This window comes from Hydra vulgaris, chromosome 05, assembly GCF_038396675.1.
Source record: "Hydra vulgaris chromosome 05, alternate assembly HydraT2T_AEP".
NCBI classification, from domain to species: Eukaryota; Metazoa; Cnidaria; class Hydrozoa; order Anthoathecata; family Hydridae; genus Hydra; species Hydra vulgaris.
In genome coordinates this window covers 42,015,001-42,032,457 of record NC_088924.1, presented here as the reverse complement: position 1 = coordinate 42,032,457, position 17,457 = coordinate 42,015,001, and the positions used below count along the sequence as shown (strand labels likewise).

The window sequence follows — 17,457 nt, the reverse complement described above, 5'->3', positions numbered from 1 at the left end:
TGTTTTAAAATTATTTTTAATTATTTCATGTTTTAAAATTTTAAAAATATTTTTTAAAAGAAATATTTTGTAAAAAAAAAGAAGAGTTTTCTCCAAAACTCTCCTTAGTATGTTTTAAAATATTTAAAGTTTTGTGAGCAATGATAAGTGGCTCTGACCTAACTAACTATTGCCCAGTCTTCTTACTATTATGCTTCTTAGTCTTATACTGTTTTTTTGTTTTTGTTTGTTGAAGTTTTGCAACTTCTAAATGCAATTAAATACCTACTTTCCTCCATTGAGCTTTCTAAGTATTTTATTAATTTCATCAAATTTTGGTCGAATAAGAGGATCATCATCCCAACATAAATTCATTAAATTGTGATATTCATGATTCCCAAGTGACTCAGAAACCAAGGGACGAAACACTGGATTTGTTCTTTTCTTAACACGCATAACAATTTCTAAAAAATTGTTACAGTATTTCACACCACAAAATATTGTTACATAAAATATTGTTACACCTTTTTATGTGGCATACAAACATTTCTACGCCCAATAAAAAAATAGTTTTACACCACACAACATTGTTTTATTTTTTATGCAACAAAACTTTTATAAACCAATAACTAAAAAAACCAACCTTACCTTTTGAGGTAAGTGATTCATACATACAATAAGGGTACCCTCGCGTAATTATTTCTTGTAAGATAATACCATAGCTAAAGACATCTCCTGGGCCTGAGTATGCTGAATCTGGGTTTTGAATGTGTTCTGGTGCTGTCCAAAGTAAGTCTTTTTAGAAAAAAAATATATATATATATAAAGATGGTCAACAATGATATTTATAAAGAGATAGCAAACTATTTCTAGAAATAAAAAAACTAAAAAAAAAAGTTTTTCTGTTTTACATACTATTATAAATCTGCACCTCACTCCAATCAAGGTCAACTGCTTGACCTTCTTTAAACTTAAACAAGCCAAAATCTGTTATTTTACAAACCCAGCGACTATCAATTACACAGTTTGTTGACTTTAAGTTACCATGGACACCCATGGAAGTATTGTGATGCAAATAATGCATTCCCTAATTAAAAACAAGTAAGGTTTCACTTTTCTTAATTGCGCTTAAAACAATAAATGAAAGCATAAAAGGAAAAAAAAACACACTCTTGCAATATCTGATGCAATAGAAATTTGAAACATCCAATCAAACTTCAGATCTTCATTAAACAAAACATCCTATTAAAAAAATCAAAGATTTTTTTAAAACAGAAATAATATTTAAAATAAAACTTTAAAAAGAAATAATATTTAAAATAAAAAAGTTTTTTTTTCTATTTCAATCCATCATCCCAAGGCCATGAAGGCCACTACAGTTACAACCCTCTCTCAATTCAATAACTCCCAAACACAAACCTTGACAAACAAGGTCGCTGCACGGAGAAACAAGATGAACACAGTACTACCAGGTACATAGTAGGGATTGAACTGGGAACTTCTCACTTATGAGGCGAGTGCTCTACCACTACACTACTACCAAATTTTACCAACTAAAAATTACTACTTTGATTTACCTGTAAACTTCCTTTGTTGCAATAATGCGTAATTAAACAAATATTAGGGTTGGAAACACAAGCTCCAATAAATGAATTCACATTTTGATGCTGAAGCTCTGACACTTCCTTTAATTCGAGAAGTAGCTCTCTATTAAGCAAAATTGAAGTCTTACGAAGTTGTTTGATGGCAACGTAATTTCCCTGAAAATATTTATTATATTTATTAAATACATAAATAGATTTATAAATATATAAGCATATTGTAATAAAGTAAATTTATAAAATAGTTTTTAAAAAATTTTCAATATACTCTCAACTTCTTATGTTTTAAATTTAAAAATAAATACAATTAAATCTGAAAAGGATTTCTTAAATTGTTTATTAATATAATAATCAATTAATAAAAAAAATTATAATATTATTTTCTAGTATTAATTCTATTATAAAGTTTATTTACTTTTGTATAGTTTTAGTGTTTATTTAATTTTTGCTTTTGTAATTACAAATAAATTTTTTTTTGTCAGCATCATATTTCAGTGAGCAGAAATAATGTTGGTTAATCATTTTATAAAAAATTAAAAAAAAATTACTTTGAAAACTGTTTCAAAACAAAAGAATATTAACGATTGTTTTTTAAATACTAAAATAAATTATAATTAAATCAACAAAAAAGGTGTTAAAGCTAAAATTAAGCAGATTTATAATTAAAGTAATCATATTATTTAGTTATTTGGTTTGAAATCTAATAATGAGAATGAATAGTAATAAAGTAGTCTGTGGTCACACTGGAGGTAGAAAGAAAATATAAAATGTTATCTTTCTACCTCCTTTATTACATACATGAACTGCAAAAAAAAAAAAAATTACACTACAACCTTTAGGGTTGTTTTTTTTACTTCCAGTCTTTGATCACACTGGAAGTAGAAAGAAAACAAAAAGTTTCTTTTATCAAATTTTGAATTTAATATAAAACAAAACTTAAAAGGAACAAAATATTTAATTAACTCTTTGGTTTAATTCTCTGTCAACACTTTAATAATCAGGCACAAAAGTAGTATGAATCAGTTAGGCACAAAATTTTCAACATAAAGATTTCACCATAACAACATTAAAACTAAGTCCGGAAAAAATTGCCAACCTCAGATAATTTTAGGTCAGCATTTGGGTTAGCATTGCTGAATGTGTGTGAGCCAAATATGATATATGATATTTTGATTTTTGATTTCAAATTTTAAATACCGAAATATAATATGTACAACTTATATATAATATGTACAACTTATATATAACATGTACAACTTATATATAACATGTACAACTTATATAGTTATACATATTATATTTACATATTTACAAAATTAAATTACTGGAGACAATTGTTGACAACTTATTAATGGGAAATTTTTGTGAGAAAAGAAAAATTTGATAATACGTGATGTATAGAAGAAGCTTTCTTATTTCTGAGCTGATGATGATGTGTTTGATGACTTTTAAGACTTCTGAGATTTATGGCTAAATCAACAATTAACTCAAGAGATGTTAGAGTTGTAATGCACTCGAAAATTTTGTAAACAAAACAAGCTTTGGACTACAAAACAAAAAGTTAGAATTTTGCTATGACAATCAAAACAAGATCCTCGCAAAAGTGCTGTCAAATAAAATGGAATTTTAACTCATTTTTGATTTTTGAATTCAACTTTTAGATTGACATTCATAAAGCCTAGATTAAATTCTATAAAGCATATTTTGGAACATCTTAATTGTCAATTAAACGGCCAAAAACCAATTAATAAAAATGATTAATTCAATATGCTTTCAGAACTTTTGGGAAAATAGTTCCATGTTTGTTCTTACTAATGTAGTTGACTCAATGCCTAGTTGTTTTCAAACAGTATTTAAGTCTAAAGGCAACAAAATTATAATGTGTTGTTATGAAAAAATTATAAAAAGTACCTCCTTCCGTTTATGTATGTATGTATTTATACATACACACATACATACATGCATACATGCATACATACATACATACATACATACATACATACATACATACATACATACATACATACATACATACATACATACATACATACATACATACATACATACATACATATATATATATATATATATATATATATATATATATATATATATTTGTATGTTTATATGTATATATAGTAATATATAGAATAATAGAGAAGGTTTTCATTATACCTGTAATATTCCTACTTTAGTAAAAATCTGATTATGAGCCTCCATACCACCAACACTTGCTAAAGATTGATTACTTCCTTGTGACATAACCTAAATCAAAAAACAATTATTTTTTTAACATCATCACTTCCAACAAGAATGCAACCAACCACGATTAGATATGGCAGTTACTAGATGAGAAAAGATGAAGTTTATAAAGCAAGATAACGATTAACAGATGACTTAAAAGATTGCATGTTATATAAATCAGGAAAACAAAATAAAGGGAGTGAATTCCAAACAACTGATGTTTGAGAAAAAAAGTTAGTTTACAAGAGACACTAGCTCTTTAGCGCAGTGCCCATAATAGCATATATAAAAAAGAGAAAGAGAAGCAACAGTATGACAATGTGACAATGGTTAAAGATTGGTTGCAAAAGCAAATTTAACTATGTCTACAATGCATTTTTGCACCTCATTTATAAGAAAAAGGATATCATTTGATATTCCTCAAGATCTGCTCCAGATATGACAACAGTATTCCATACAAGGACGGAGTTGAGATTTATAGAGATAAAGAATAGAATCTGGAGTAAGAAAGTGGCAAGCACAATAAAGAGATGCAACCTTAGCAGATGCAATGGTTAATATATGGTTTCCAAGAAATATCGGAAGTAAAAGTTAATCCTAGAAGACAAAGGGTAGAATACTCATTGAGTATAAAATAATTAATAAAATAGCAAGACCTAGACTGCTGCAATAATGGCTGAAAAAATTGAGTTTTATCTGAGTTAAAGTTAGTGTCAAAAGTAAATAAGGAGCAACCATAGCTTTGATTTAATAATTGTATAGAAATAAAAATAAAGTTTATGTAATAGATTTTTAGTTTTGAAACATTTTATTGACCATATAAACAATTAAAATTTACTTCTCGTATTAATTTAAATTTTATATATATAATATAGTTTATAATTTTTAACATTAGATTTATTAGTCTAAGATTTAGTTTTAAATCCATCAAGCGAAAATCAACTCACAGCATTTTTGCTAGTAGACTTTGAGACTCGCCCATCAAAGATGATGTCACTGAATTTAACTTTCCATTGCTGAGCCATCAAAGCACTTTCAAATGCTTTTCTTCTAAAAATGTTAATAGCATTGTTTTTTTAAATATTGTGGAGTGTAATTTGTATAAAAATATTAATTATATAAATGTAAATACAATAATAATACAACTTTAATAATAATCAAGTTAAAATAATGATTATTAAATTAACTAAATTAAATTTAATAAGAATTATATAAATATACTATTAAATTAAACAATATCAAAAAATATTTGTAGATAAAAATTAAAAAATTAAAATTTTTGAGCTAAATGATCAATCGATATATAAGTCATTAAGTTTCCATTGTAGTCTTAGTAGCTAATAAAACATGGAAAATTTTCTTTTTTGATTTAAAGTGGCAAATCAATTTGAACAATTAAACATTTGATTAAACAACTATTTCATATGTACTATATAAAAACATTTGATTTTATATAACTATATTAAAACATTTGAACAACTATTACAGTTGGACAATTGATACAAAGCACACAATACCTAATCACTCAATATATAATTTACAAAGTACACCATACACAATAACTCAATATATAATTCACAAAGCACATTATACATAGTATTTTTTTAAGAAAAAAACAACAACGTTTTATTTAAATAATGAATACAGCGTTTTAGAAAATGCAACAACCTTTTTTCTTCTTATAAATAAGTGTAAATAATATTTCTTGAAACAACGAAAGTTGTTTTATTTTGTTTATATAATTTCAAATAGTTGTAAAATTAAACATTTTGCTGTATTGTATTATTGAAAAATTTAATATTTTTTGTGTTAAAACAGCAATAACCAGGATGGTATAAACTTACACAATGTATTTTGTTGTTAATGTGTTGTATCTAATTAACAATTTAGTTATTTTACAATTCCTAATAACCATATTGATAGTATTTGGATCAAATGCATGGCAATATTTTTGTAAATAAAAATCTGGTAAATCTACCACTTGCAAAAAGTATGGTGTAAAAATTAGCGGACTTTGTCATTTAAAAAACACACACAAAGAATTGGATTTAGATATGAAATTTCCACGTGAAGACACTGGATTGGAAACTGGAAATGTGCAAAAAAAATTACAATGTTTGTTAAATAGCAGATGATTGAGGAAATTGTGTCAAAGCTAGCAACATTTATTGACTTCTCCATAAATGCCATAACAAAAAGTGAATTCATTAGAAAATTATTGTCTAAAAAAGACACGATATTACCCAAAAATCTATCCTATGTTATGATTTTGCTAAACAAAGTGTGATTTTGGAAATAACGAAAGAAATATTTATTGGGTCTCAACTTACTTTATCATTAGATAAACAAAGCTATGGAAGCTGGGGATAACTTTAACTACCGCCCCATTAGTCTTCTTCCAATCATAAGCAAGGTTTTAGAGTCTTTAATTAACAAATACTTAATCTTTCATCTTAAATCAAATACTTTCTGATCATCAATATGGATTTCGATCTTCTCGTTCTACAGCTGATTTGTTAATAGTAATAACCAATAGGTTTTATCGTGCATTAGATAGTTGTGGAGAGGCTGAGACTATCGCTTTCAACATTTTAAAAGCCTTTGATAAAGTTTGACAGTTGGTTTTCTCCATAACCTCTCCTGTTACGATGTATCAGTTTATATCTTTGAAAAAAATTCTCACATTAAAGGTGGAATTGTTTCCTGATGATACTACCATTTATTCCTGGTTGGTAAGAAGCCAACACTCTCTGATTGCTTGAGAGGCATTTGAGTTTGAAAAAGATCTCACTTCTGCTACAGCATGGGGCTCTCAGTGGCTGGTGAACTTTAACTCAAATAAAACAAAGATCCTATATTTCTTCCTATATTTATGAACGGTAATGCACTCAATGAGTCATTCTACTCTTTGTCTTCTAGGATTAACTCTTACTTCCGATCTTTCTAGAAAACTTTATATAAAATCCACTGCTACTGGTTGCATCTCTTTATTGTGCTTGTCACTTTCTTACTCCGGATTCTATTCTTTATCTCTATAAATCTCAAATCTCCCCCTATATGAAATATTAATGCCTTATCTAAGCAGATCTTCGAATGACGCCCTTTCTCTTTTAGACAAGGTGCAAAAATGCATTGCAAACATAGTTGGACCTGCAATTGCAGCCAACCTTCAACCATTGTCACATTATTGTAATGTTGCTTCTCTTTCTCTTTTCTATAAATACTATAATGAGTGCTGCTTTAAAGAGCTAGCATTTCTTATGCCATCTACTAAAAATTCATTCTTGTGTTACTCGTCATTCAATTTAGTCTCATCATTTTACTGTGACTGTTCCCAAGTGCTTCAAAAATTATTTTGTCTAGTTTTTTTCCTCCAACATCAGTACTTTGGAATTGGCTCCTTTTTTATCTTGTTTTCCTGATTCATGTAATTTGAAATCTTTTCAGTCATCTATTAATTTTATCTTGCTTTATAAACTTCATCTTTTCTCTTCTAGTAACTTTCAAGTCTAATAATAGTTGCTTGCAGTTGGAAGTAAAGATGTTTAAAAAAAATATTAATAAAATAGTTAGTAGTTGCAGATAAAAATGTGAATCTAGCTGAAAAGAAACTGTCAAAGTCAATATATCAATAAAAAAGCACATTATAAAAAGTGTCCCTTGCAAAGCATCCACAATGAAAAAATTTTGCTAAGTGCCACTATTGAACTTTTATTCAAGCTGTACTTAATGATCTTTACAAAAAGACAATCTCTTCAAAGGCAAAATGTGTTGAAAAAGATTCACAGTTGCAAGATTCTGAAGATAAAAAGACTTAGTGATTGTGATGATTATGATGATATAATTACTTATGATGATATAATAACTTGATAAATTTGGAAATAATCATACAGCTTAAGATGCGTTGCATTCACTGGTGATTTACAAAGAAGCATAAATGTTTCCTTATCGATTCAAAAGGTTCAAAAAATGTTGTTTTGAATGTTCTGCAAATCACCTCTTAAAAACGAAATCTTACAAATTATGTAAAATGTACATTTCATCGAAAATGCATCGAGAAACGGTTACTAATTTAGTTGAATTAGCGTGTTGTTTTGATCCAGCAATTCGTGATGTTGTTTTGACGAAGGAATAATGTGAAACTTTGTTAAAAAACAGCTATGACAAAATAAAAACTTCTTTATTTGGTTCAAATATTTTACCACAAACAGGAACCGATAAAAAGATTAACTTCTCTGCGTCACACATTGACAATAATCAAAATAGTAAAAGCTCAAATACAGCTCAGGATTTAAAAAAACTTAGACTGACTTTATTACAGGAAACTGCAAAATCTTCACTAAACTCTGGAGCAATATTAGAGAATAGCAATGGGTTGCAAGCTGAAATAAATCTTTATCCTACCATTTGTGATAATCAATCACCAGCCTTTTTTTTTTTTTTTAAACATCTTCGCTTCCAACAAGGCTGCAAGCAGCCACTAATTAAAGTTGGAAGTTACTGAAAGAGAAAAGATGAAGATTGTAGAGCAAGATAACGATTGACAGACGACTTAAAAGATTGCAAATTATATGAGTCAGGAAAGCAAGATGAAGGAAGCGAATTCCAAAAAGCTGATGTTCGAGGAAAAAAACTAGACAAGTAAGAGTTTTTGGAGCACTTAGGAACAGTCACAGAAAAAGGATGACACTTAATTGAATGACGAGTAACACAAGAATGAATTATAGTAGATGGCACAAGAGACGCTAGCTCTTTAGAGCAGTGCCCATTATAGTATTTGTAGAAAAGAGAAAGAGAAGCAACATTACGATGATGTGATAATGGTTGGAGGTTGGCTGCAAGAGCAGGTCCAACTATGTTTACAACGCGTTTTTGCACCTTGTCTAAAAGAGAAAGGGCATCATTAGAGGATCCGCCCCAGATATGGCAACAATATTCCATACAAGGCCGGATTTGAGATTTATAGAGATAGAGAATAGAATCCAAAGTAAGAAAGTGACGAGCTCGATAAAGAGATACAACCTTAGCAGATGCTAATTTTGCAACTGATTTGATATATGGTTTCCAAGAAAGATTGGAAGTAAGAGTTAATCCTAGAAGATGAAGAGTAGGTGACTCATCGAGTACACCACCGTTCATAAATATAGGAAGATCTAAATTATTGCGATAACGATTGGCTGAAAAAAATTGAGTTTTATCTGAATTAAAGTTCACCAGCCACTGTGCGCCCCATGCTGTAGCAGAAGTAAGATCCTTTTCAAGCTCAAATGCCCCCTCCAAGCAATCAGAGGGTGTTGGTTTTTTATCACGACAAGAATAAATGGTAGTGTAATCAGCAAACAATGCCACCTTAGATGAGAGAATATCTGGAAGATCGTTAATGTAAATTAAAAAGAGTATAGGGCCAAGGATAGAACCTTGAGGAACCCCTGAAGTTACAGAATAAGAAGAAGAGTGTTGTCCATCGAGGACAACTTTTATGCTACGATTGGAAAGGAAGGACTCAATGATCTTAAAGATGTTGCCGGATACACCATAAGAAGAAAGCTTATGGAGAAGACCAGCATGCCAAACTTTATCGAAAGCTTTTGAAATATAAAGAGCGATGACCTTAACCTCTCCACCTTTATCTAATGCACGATAAAACCTGTCAGTTATTACTGTTTTGGTAAAATAATGCAGAAAAGTTCCCTATTCTAGCATCCAAAGCCAAGGTAGAAGAGAATTTTATTTTTGACATTAAACTAATACTAGTGACAAAAATAACAGCAAACATTATTTTTTTTCTGAAGTTTAATGTTGCTTATTTTACATAGTTTCTATTGTTTCAGGTTTATCTTGCATTGAGCATCGGCAGTGTACCTGTTGAATTCCTTTTTAGCATGACTGGTTTAATTTTGAATGGAAAGAGATCCTCCTTGGCACCATTTCGAATAAATACAGTTTGTTTTATACATGATAAATATCCAAATGCTGGTCTATGAGCTAAGTCTTGCATTTTTTGGATTAGGACAATATTTATGTTTTTATTTCATTTTGATTAACTTTGTATTTCATATATAAATATTTATTATATGCAAAAGTTTGTTTTGTTTTGGTTAATGCTGTCAGTATTATACTTGTATATATGTCATTATTATACTATAAATATATTATATATATATATATATATATATATATATATATATATATATATATATATATATATATATATATATATATATATATATAGATATATATATATATGTATATACATATATATATATATGTATATACATATATATATATATATATATATATATATATATATATATATATATATATATATATATATATATATATATATATATATATCTACATCTGCATGTATAGGTAAGCAAAACGGGATAAAATTGCTTACCTTTTATTTAGTAACAATTAGTAGAAAAAGAAGAGGGAAAAAGAAGAATAATGAAAATAAATTGATCCCGGCCCCAACCCAAACCCTTCGATGTGTTATCAACTCCTTTGCGAGTTCTCCTAAAATCAGTCAATGTATGTACTGAAGCCCTCGGCTATCCCTAAATTAGCGTGACGTCATATCGCTGACTAATGTCTGCAATATCAGTTATATATATATATATATGTGTCATTATTATGCTATATGATCCCCGCTCGAAGCACATAAACGTTATCGGTAAGGTTGAAAATTGAGAACCAACTTATTAAATGCTGTTCTCCTTGTGGCTTTGGTCTGTGACACAACCATTAGGGCTTCTTAGAGCACCTTAAATATATATATATATATGTATATATATATATATATATATATATATATATATATATATATATTCATTGTTATAAATTAACCTCGGCATATGCCGAGGGCTTTGTGGTATTTTGATAATTTTCACGTTTTGCTTACCTATGTATGCAGATGTAGATATATATATATGAGAGCAACAAGTCTGTTTCAGCCATAAGAGCAGTGAAGGCCAAATTAAGCAAATGGTTTGACTGTGAACCACCTCGTGCAAAATATATTAAATTGTGGTCAGAAAAATTATTCCAAACTGGATCCATTCTTGAGAAACATCATCCTGGTCATGCAGAAATCAGTTTTAGAAAATCCCAAGGCATCATTAAGATAGGTCTCCTTTTACTTTTATTTAGTTGGAAGCCAGTCAAAGTGCAATTCTTAAGTGAAGCTGATTATGAAACACGAGTAACTTCTTGTCAGGCAATATTGAATAAGTATGATAATGCCAGACGTCATGACAATAATTTTTTCAGTGATGAGTGTGCTTTTTATGCAGAAGGTAAAGGGTCACAAATCTGCACGTGGAGCAAGGCAAACCCACATTTTTATGAACAAATTGCTCAGCATCCGCCAACAGTTATGGCATGGGCAGCAATGTCTGCAAAGTACTTAATTGAGCCATTTTTCATGGAGAGTTCCGAAACTGCTGATTCCTATTTTTTTTTTTTGCAGACACAGTTTTTGCCAGCTCTAAATGAAAAACATATTTTGCTTTCTTCACATTTCCAGCAGGATGGAGCACCTGCTCACACTGCCCTAAAAACAAGGAAATTTCTGAATCAAAATTTTGCAGATCGCTGGGTAGGTAAATTTGGACCAACCCCTTGGTCTCCACGTAATCCAGATCTCCTGCGACAATGCTGTGGAGGATGTTGAAACCAAAAATCGTGAGGGAGAAAGTGAAAAGAAGAACTAAAAACAGTGATTCAACAAGCATTTGCTGACATGCCTGTATCTGTGTTGCATTCCATTAATAACCGCACTTTCCATAGATTCCATCTGTGTATTGAAAAAAATGGATTGCAAGTTGATCCATTTGATGTATAACATTGTACTGTAATCTACAATTATATATTACATGTATTCCTGAAAGTGACTGTGAATTATGAAACGCGCTGTATATACAAAAAATTAAAAGTAATGCAAATTAAAAACTTTAAAATAAAACTCAAAAAACTCGATGTTAAAATTACTTTTTAATACGTTTTTAATTGCGTTTGAAATAAATTACTTTAGAACATATCTTTTGAAATGTTTTACTTTAAAATACGTAAAACGCTTTTACAAATTGATTCTATTGATTGTTTAATAAATGAATAAATTTTATTTAAATTACTGAAAAGAAAAAATATATAATATTTTTTAACTGTATAAACATTTTTTTCAAAAAGTTGCAAAAAAGCATTGTTTTAAAATAACTTGATCTTTTTAAAATAATAATTTTTAATCAAATTATGCTCTGATAAGTCAAGTTTAAAAACTGGTAAGTCAAGGTAAAATCTGGTAAGTCAAGTTTAAAAAAAAAACTTTCAAACAATTCTTTGTAAAAATAGAAACAAACAAAAAAACAATTAAATCATGGGAAGATTTAATTTAGCTTATTCATAATTTAGAGTAACTTAAAAAAAATTATTTTAAAAGATTTTTAGAAAGACTTTTTATGATAAAATTAAACGTTTGAAACTTTTTAAAAATAGTTTCAAACGTTTAAATTTATCATAAAAAATAAATACCTATTTAAAAAAAATTAAATATAACATTAAATTTACACATAATGTGTTTATTTTAACCAATCGTTATTATTAATTTTTGATTTTATTTAAAGCCTTCACGTAAAATAAAAACTTTAAAAAAGATCAACGATTAAAAGTTATTTGTAACCTAAAGATTTTTTTATTAAATTTAAATTGTTAAAACATCAAAACAGCTGTTGTCAACTTGACAAAAGACTAAAAAAAAATAAGCATTATCAGTTACAGCGTGAAAATTTAAGTCTATCTAAAAAAACAATATTAAATTGAAACTATTTAATTAAAAAAATCCAAAAATCTGCGATGAAATATATTGAATAACTAACGTTAAATAAACTGAATAACATGACCAAGATTTTGATTGCATAACTTGGTTCCATAAAAATTATATTTAAAAAATTTAATTGGACACTGTCCCACAAATTTTTAAAACAAGTTTTGTTCAAGCAATGGGTACTACCCAAAAAGACTACACAAGATTATACACTAGTCTCAATTTTTATCATAATATTTTTGAACCCACAATACTTAATAGCTTCCCAGTAGGCACGCGTTGTCCGGAGGACATCCGTTAGACATCTCACAGACATCCAGAAGTCCAACAGACATCCCCCGGACAACGCATGCCCACTGGGTTGACATACTTTACTTATTAGCTATGATTACTGATTAGGTATGATTACTGATTAGCTCGATGGACTTTTTTTAATCATTTAAATAAATGAATAAATCATAAAACAAAAAAAACTTGACTAATACACATAAATTTGTCTTATTACATTTTTGCGACATCCTCTTCTACTGAAAGTCATATTTTTCATTTATAATAAAAAATAATGCTTAAAATCACTTTTTATTCTGTTGAAATGTTGTTTGAGAGTTATTCTATTAAAATCTTTATGTTTTTTAAAATAATTTCTTTTCCTTTTTTTTTCTAATTTCTTAATTTATTTTCATTAATAAAATGCACCTGTCATTTGCAGAGACATTACAAAACTCTTGGCTGGGATTTTATTTACTAGCATTTATACCTAGTTTAGTTGCATTTTTCACTTTGATCTAGATCAATACCTAGTACATTAATAAATAAAGAATATGTCAAACAAAATAAACAAAAATCTATTACTAAAAAACATTCTACTTGCTTGTAATGAACAATAGTGAAAACAAGAACTGCCACAATCACAACTACACCAAGGACTCCACATACAGCGTACACCCAAGGTTCTTAAAATTAAAAATTTTATTAATATTTTATATATAATTATGCTACTTATCTATATCTATATCTATATCTATATCTATATCTTTATATATCTATATCTATATATATATATATATATATATATATATATATATATATATATATATATATATATATATGTATATATATATATATATATATATATATATATATATATATATATATATATATATATATATATATATATATATATATATATATATATGTAAATATATATATATGTATATATATGAAAGGGTGCAAAGGGAAAACCAGTGATGTCACATTTTTTTTATTTTGAGAAAACAAAAAAGTTAAGTTTAAAGACTTATCTTATTATGTTATTTGCGGTTCTATATATATATATATATATATATTTATATATATATATATATATATATATATATATATATATATATATATATATATATATATATATATATATATATATATCCTAGGTTTTAAAATTAGTATGATCTATTACATGATAAATTAGCGTGAAAATATTTTTATAGGAATTTAAATTATACATGATGCATTGAATTCTGGAATGAGTGTACCTTTAGGACATCACTGGTTTTCCCCTGGTAATTTTAGATTTTGTTTTAGAATTCAAAATAACGTTCAATATGTTGCTTTTAATATGTTCTAATACATTTCTTTTGAGTTGAATTTAAAATCTTTTAAATTTCGAACAATAACCACAGTCAGGGGACTTGAAGAAAAACAAAAGAAACCTTTACGCTTTAGATTTACAGCACATTCCGACGATAAGTTGTTTTATAAGCTTTTCAATAATATGCTTAAAAAATAAAAATTTATTTAATTCATTTAGTTAATTCTTATTATATCAAACCATTTAACCTTCAACTCTATTAACCTTTCACCACCCTGAGGCTAGCTTTCTCATCTCTGACTCTTAGGTTATGAAAAATAAGAAAAATTTCAACTTGAAAAAAATATGAAAAGTACATATGGGGCAAGAAAAGAAATCAATTTAGAAGTAAAAAATTTTTTTACATTTTAGATAAGAGTTTTACATTTCTAAACTCAATATTACTTTAATATGCAATTTCTTTTTAAAAATATAAACCAAGAATTCAAAAAAAATTTCCTTTTTTCCTTTAATCAATACCTGTTTTTTAATTTAAATACAAATAAGTTCAGATAGTGATAATACTCTGATAATGATTCATCATCACTTAACTGACCTTTGTGAGGAAGATTGTTAAAATACTGCTGGACATCAAGCGTGTAAAAATATTTTAAAACTTGAAGGTCAGCATACTTTGCACAGCTGATTAGCAGTCTCTCATTGTACAAGCATGTAAGGGGTTTTTGTGATAATTGCTTCTTTTTTCCAAAAGCTTATGATATAACAACTCTTTCAAAAGGTCCATTCCAACTGAGTCTGTATTGTAAAATAGTAGGGAATTCTTGGGAGAGAATAATTTCACGAATAGGGCGTGTTGATATCGGACATTTGGCTTTGTAAAATGGTTTGATATGCTCAGAAAAATTTAGGAACATGTTCAACTTCATTTTAATAACTTCAAATGTTGAAGGGTTCTTACGACACGTACGAAACTCTTCCATCCAATTTATTGGTAGTTTTGCTCGAACCTTTTGGTTAACTAATACCATATCACGATCACACTCCATGTAGCTGTGGCCCCTTATCGGGAACCATAGTATGATTTGTTGAAATCGTTTCTTTTTCACTACATTAAAGTGTAAAAAACGAATAATAGTCCAATTCTTATTTTGCCCAGCACATGAATCACAAAAAAGCTGCAAATGTGATACACTTTTTGGTAAAATGTAGTCAAAATATTGCTCCAGTATGCTTGCTACATTGTCTGCTCTCTTTATACGGTAAGTTTTATCATAACAAAACAATGAACACTGTTTGACCCTAAGCAGTGTATATTAAATGTGTACATAGAAAGCTGTCTACGATAATAAATATCGTTTGTAGAAACATTAGGTTACGATAATAAATATCGTTTGTAGAAACAATTCATATTTTTAGCAAAGTCAAATGCAAGAGCTGCATGGCCAGTTTTTGCATTACAACGTGCTTCTTTCTTTCTGGCATAAAATACCACTGCTTTATATAAGTGAAGCTCTTTTTCTTGACGACTCTTGATGAGTTTTTCTAGAGAGGTGCATTGGTTTTTAAGTATAATATTGAGCTTGTTACATGTGGAGCATGTATCTTTACAAGGATAACCAAAGCTAATGTTAAACTTCTCTACAAATATTTTCCTGGTAAAAAAAAGAAAGTAGAAAATGAGATATATCCAATAGTATTCTGAAATAATCACACATTATTAAAGCACCTGTAGCTTTCTTGACAAACTTTATTCAGTGGAAAGCACTTCTTGTACATTTTTGATAAGTTAAGATCCTCTGGTAAATATAGCTTTTTAGTGTCATGTAATGCATAATGACTTTTTTGTCCGTTAAAAAACTTGATATAATCAATAATACTATTTACAATATGGTCTGAGAAGGCTAGACGTCGATTTGTATGTTTTCCTTGGTGGTTTTAAAAAAATAATCAAATATACAAGCTTTATAATGTTTTATTAACTTAACTAAGCCAAACTATTAACTTTCAACCTCATATAAAATCTTTTTTTGCTGTTGTTATTTTTGAGAGAGAAACTTTGTTAAAATACATTTGTTCATTACTTATTTTACTTGAATTACTAATTAGTAAATAAATAAATGTTTATTTCTGTTTACTTACCAGTCTTGGCAAGAGATCCTCTAATTCTTTCTATTCTTGATTTTCAAATTCCAAAAATTGATAAAATAGCATTGATGCAAACTGGAACTCTAACAGTATTATTATCACATGTCACTTTGATGATATAAGAAAATGAGTGATCATGAAGAAATCTTTCTTCTTCTTTTTATCGAGGTCTTCTTCATTTAACACTCAACCATTGAACCAAGAAAGCTGTCTTGTTGATGTTTTATTTTGCATTTTGTTAAAGTACAAAAGTAAAAACTCCCTCTCTTCTACTGTCGTATTCTGAAAACACATATAACCCTCCCAACTACACGGAAAGCCCATCATATGCGAATAATCGTTTATTTCTGTCTAGTTCCCACTTTCGACCAAGTTTTTTTATTTTTTTTGGAATTTCTGTATTATCTGGTATTTGACATTTATCCGCCATTTTTAGAATAATAAAGTGTTTTTTTTTTTTGCAAAATGAAATTTGATTGTGTGTTACGCAAAGAGTTGTAAAAAGCGCTCCTATACAGCGTGGACATATCCGATTTACCCCTTGAACAATTTGTACATATCTGGTTTACCCCTTATGACTTCTTTTTACAAATGGAAATATAGATATGATCTAACTTTTTTGTTGTTGATATTCATCTTTTAAAAGATCCACAAACTTACCAATAACATAGTAGGGATAATAACTCAAAAATTGTTAATATGTGATATCACTGGTTTTCCCCTTGGACCCTTCATAAAAAGGAGCAATTTTCTTTTTATGTGCCAACTTAAATAAAAAATTTTAATTAACTTAAAAAAAACAACTAATAATAACAAATAATTATATTATATATACAAATAATTATATATTCAAAAATAACAACTTTAAAAAGTTATTAACTATAAATAAACTAAAAAGTATTAAAATAGTGCATAATTTTTCAAAATAATATTTTAGCACATAAAAGCAAAATTACTTATAACATATTTAGAAAATAAATAATAATATATTTAATACATATATATATACACTACCGTGCAAAAGTCTCCGCTCATGTGTAATATTTGCAAGGAACAGTAAATGCAATACATTTTAGGAT

At 28.0% G+C, this 17,457-nt stretch overlaps 1 protein-coding gene across 2 annotated transcripts in view; it reads right to left on the bottom strand.

The window, feature by feature from the left end:
• The window catches only part of LOC100198482 (atrial natriuretic peptide receptor 1), a 67,200-nt gene that overhangs the window by 14,558 nt on the left and 35,185 nt on the right, over positions 1 to 17,457 (bottom strand). For both annotated transcript variants that reach the window (XM_065798239.1, XM_065798240.1), the window contains exons 6-13: positions 13,520 to 13,601; positions 4,772 to 4,874; positions 3,756 to 3,845; positions 1,557 to 1,739; positions 1,150 to 1,221; positions 895 to 1,066; positions 628 to 774; positions 269 to 443 (exon numbers count right to left, since the gene is read on the bottom strand). In XM_065798239.1, the coding sequence (XP_065654311.1) occupies positions 269 to 443; positions 628 to 774; positions 895 to 1,066; positions 1,150 to 1,221; positions 1,557 to 1,739; positions 3,756 to 3,845; positions 4,772 to 4,874; positions 13,520 to 13,601 (1,024 nt within the window). The remainder of the gene's footprint in view (positions 1 to 268; positions 444 to 627; positions 775 to 894; positions 1,067 to 1,149; positions 1,222 to 1,556; positions 1,740 to 3,755; positions 3,846 to 4,771; positions 4,875 to 13,519; positions 13,602 to 17,457) is intronic.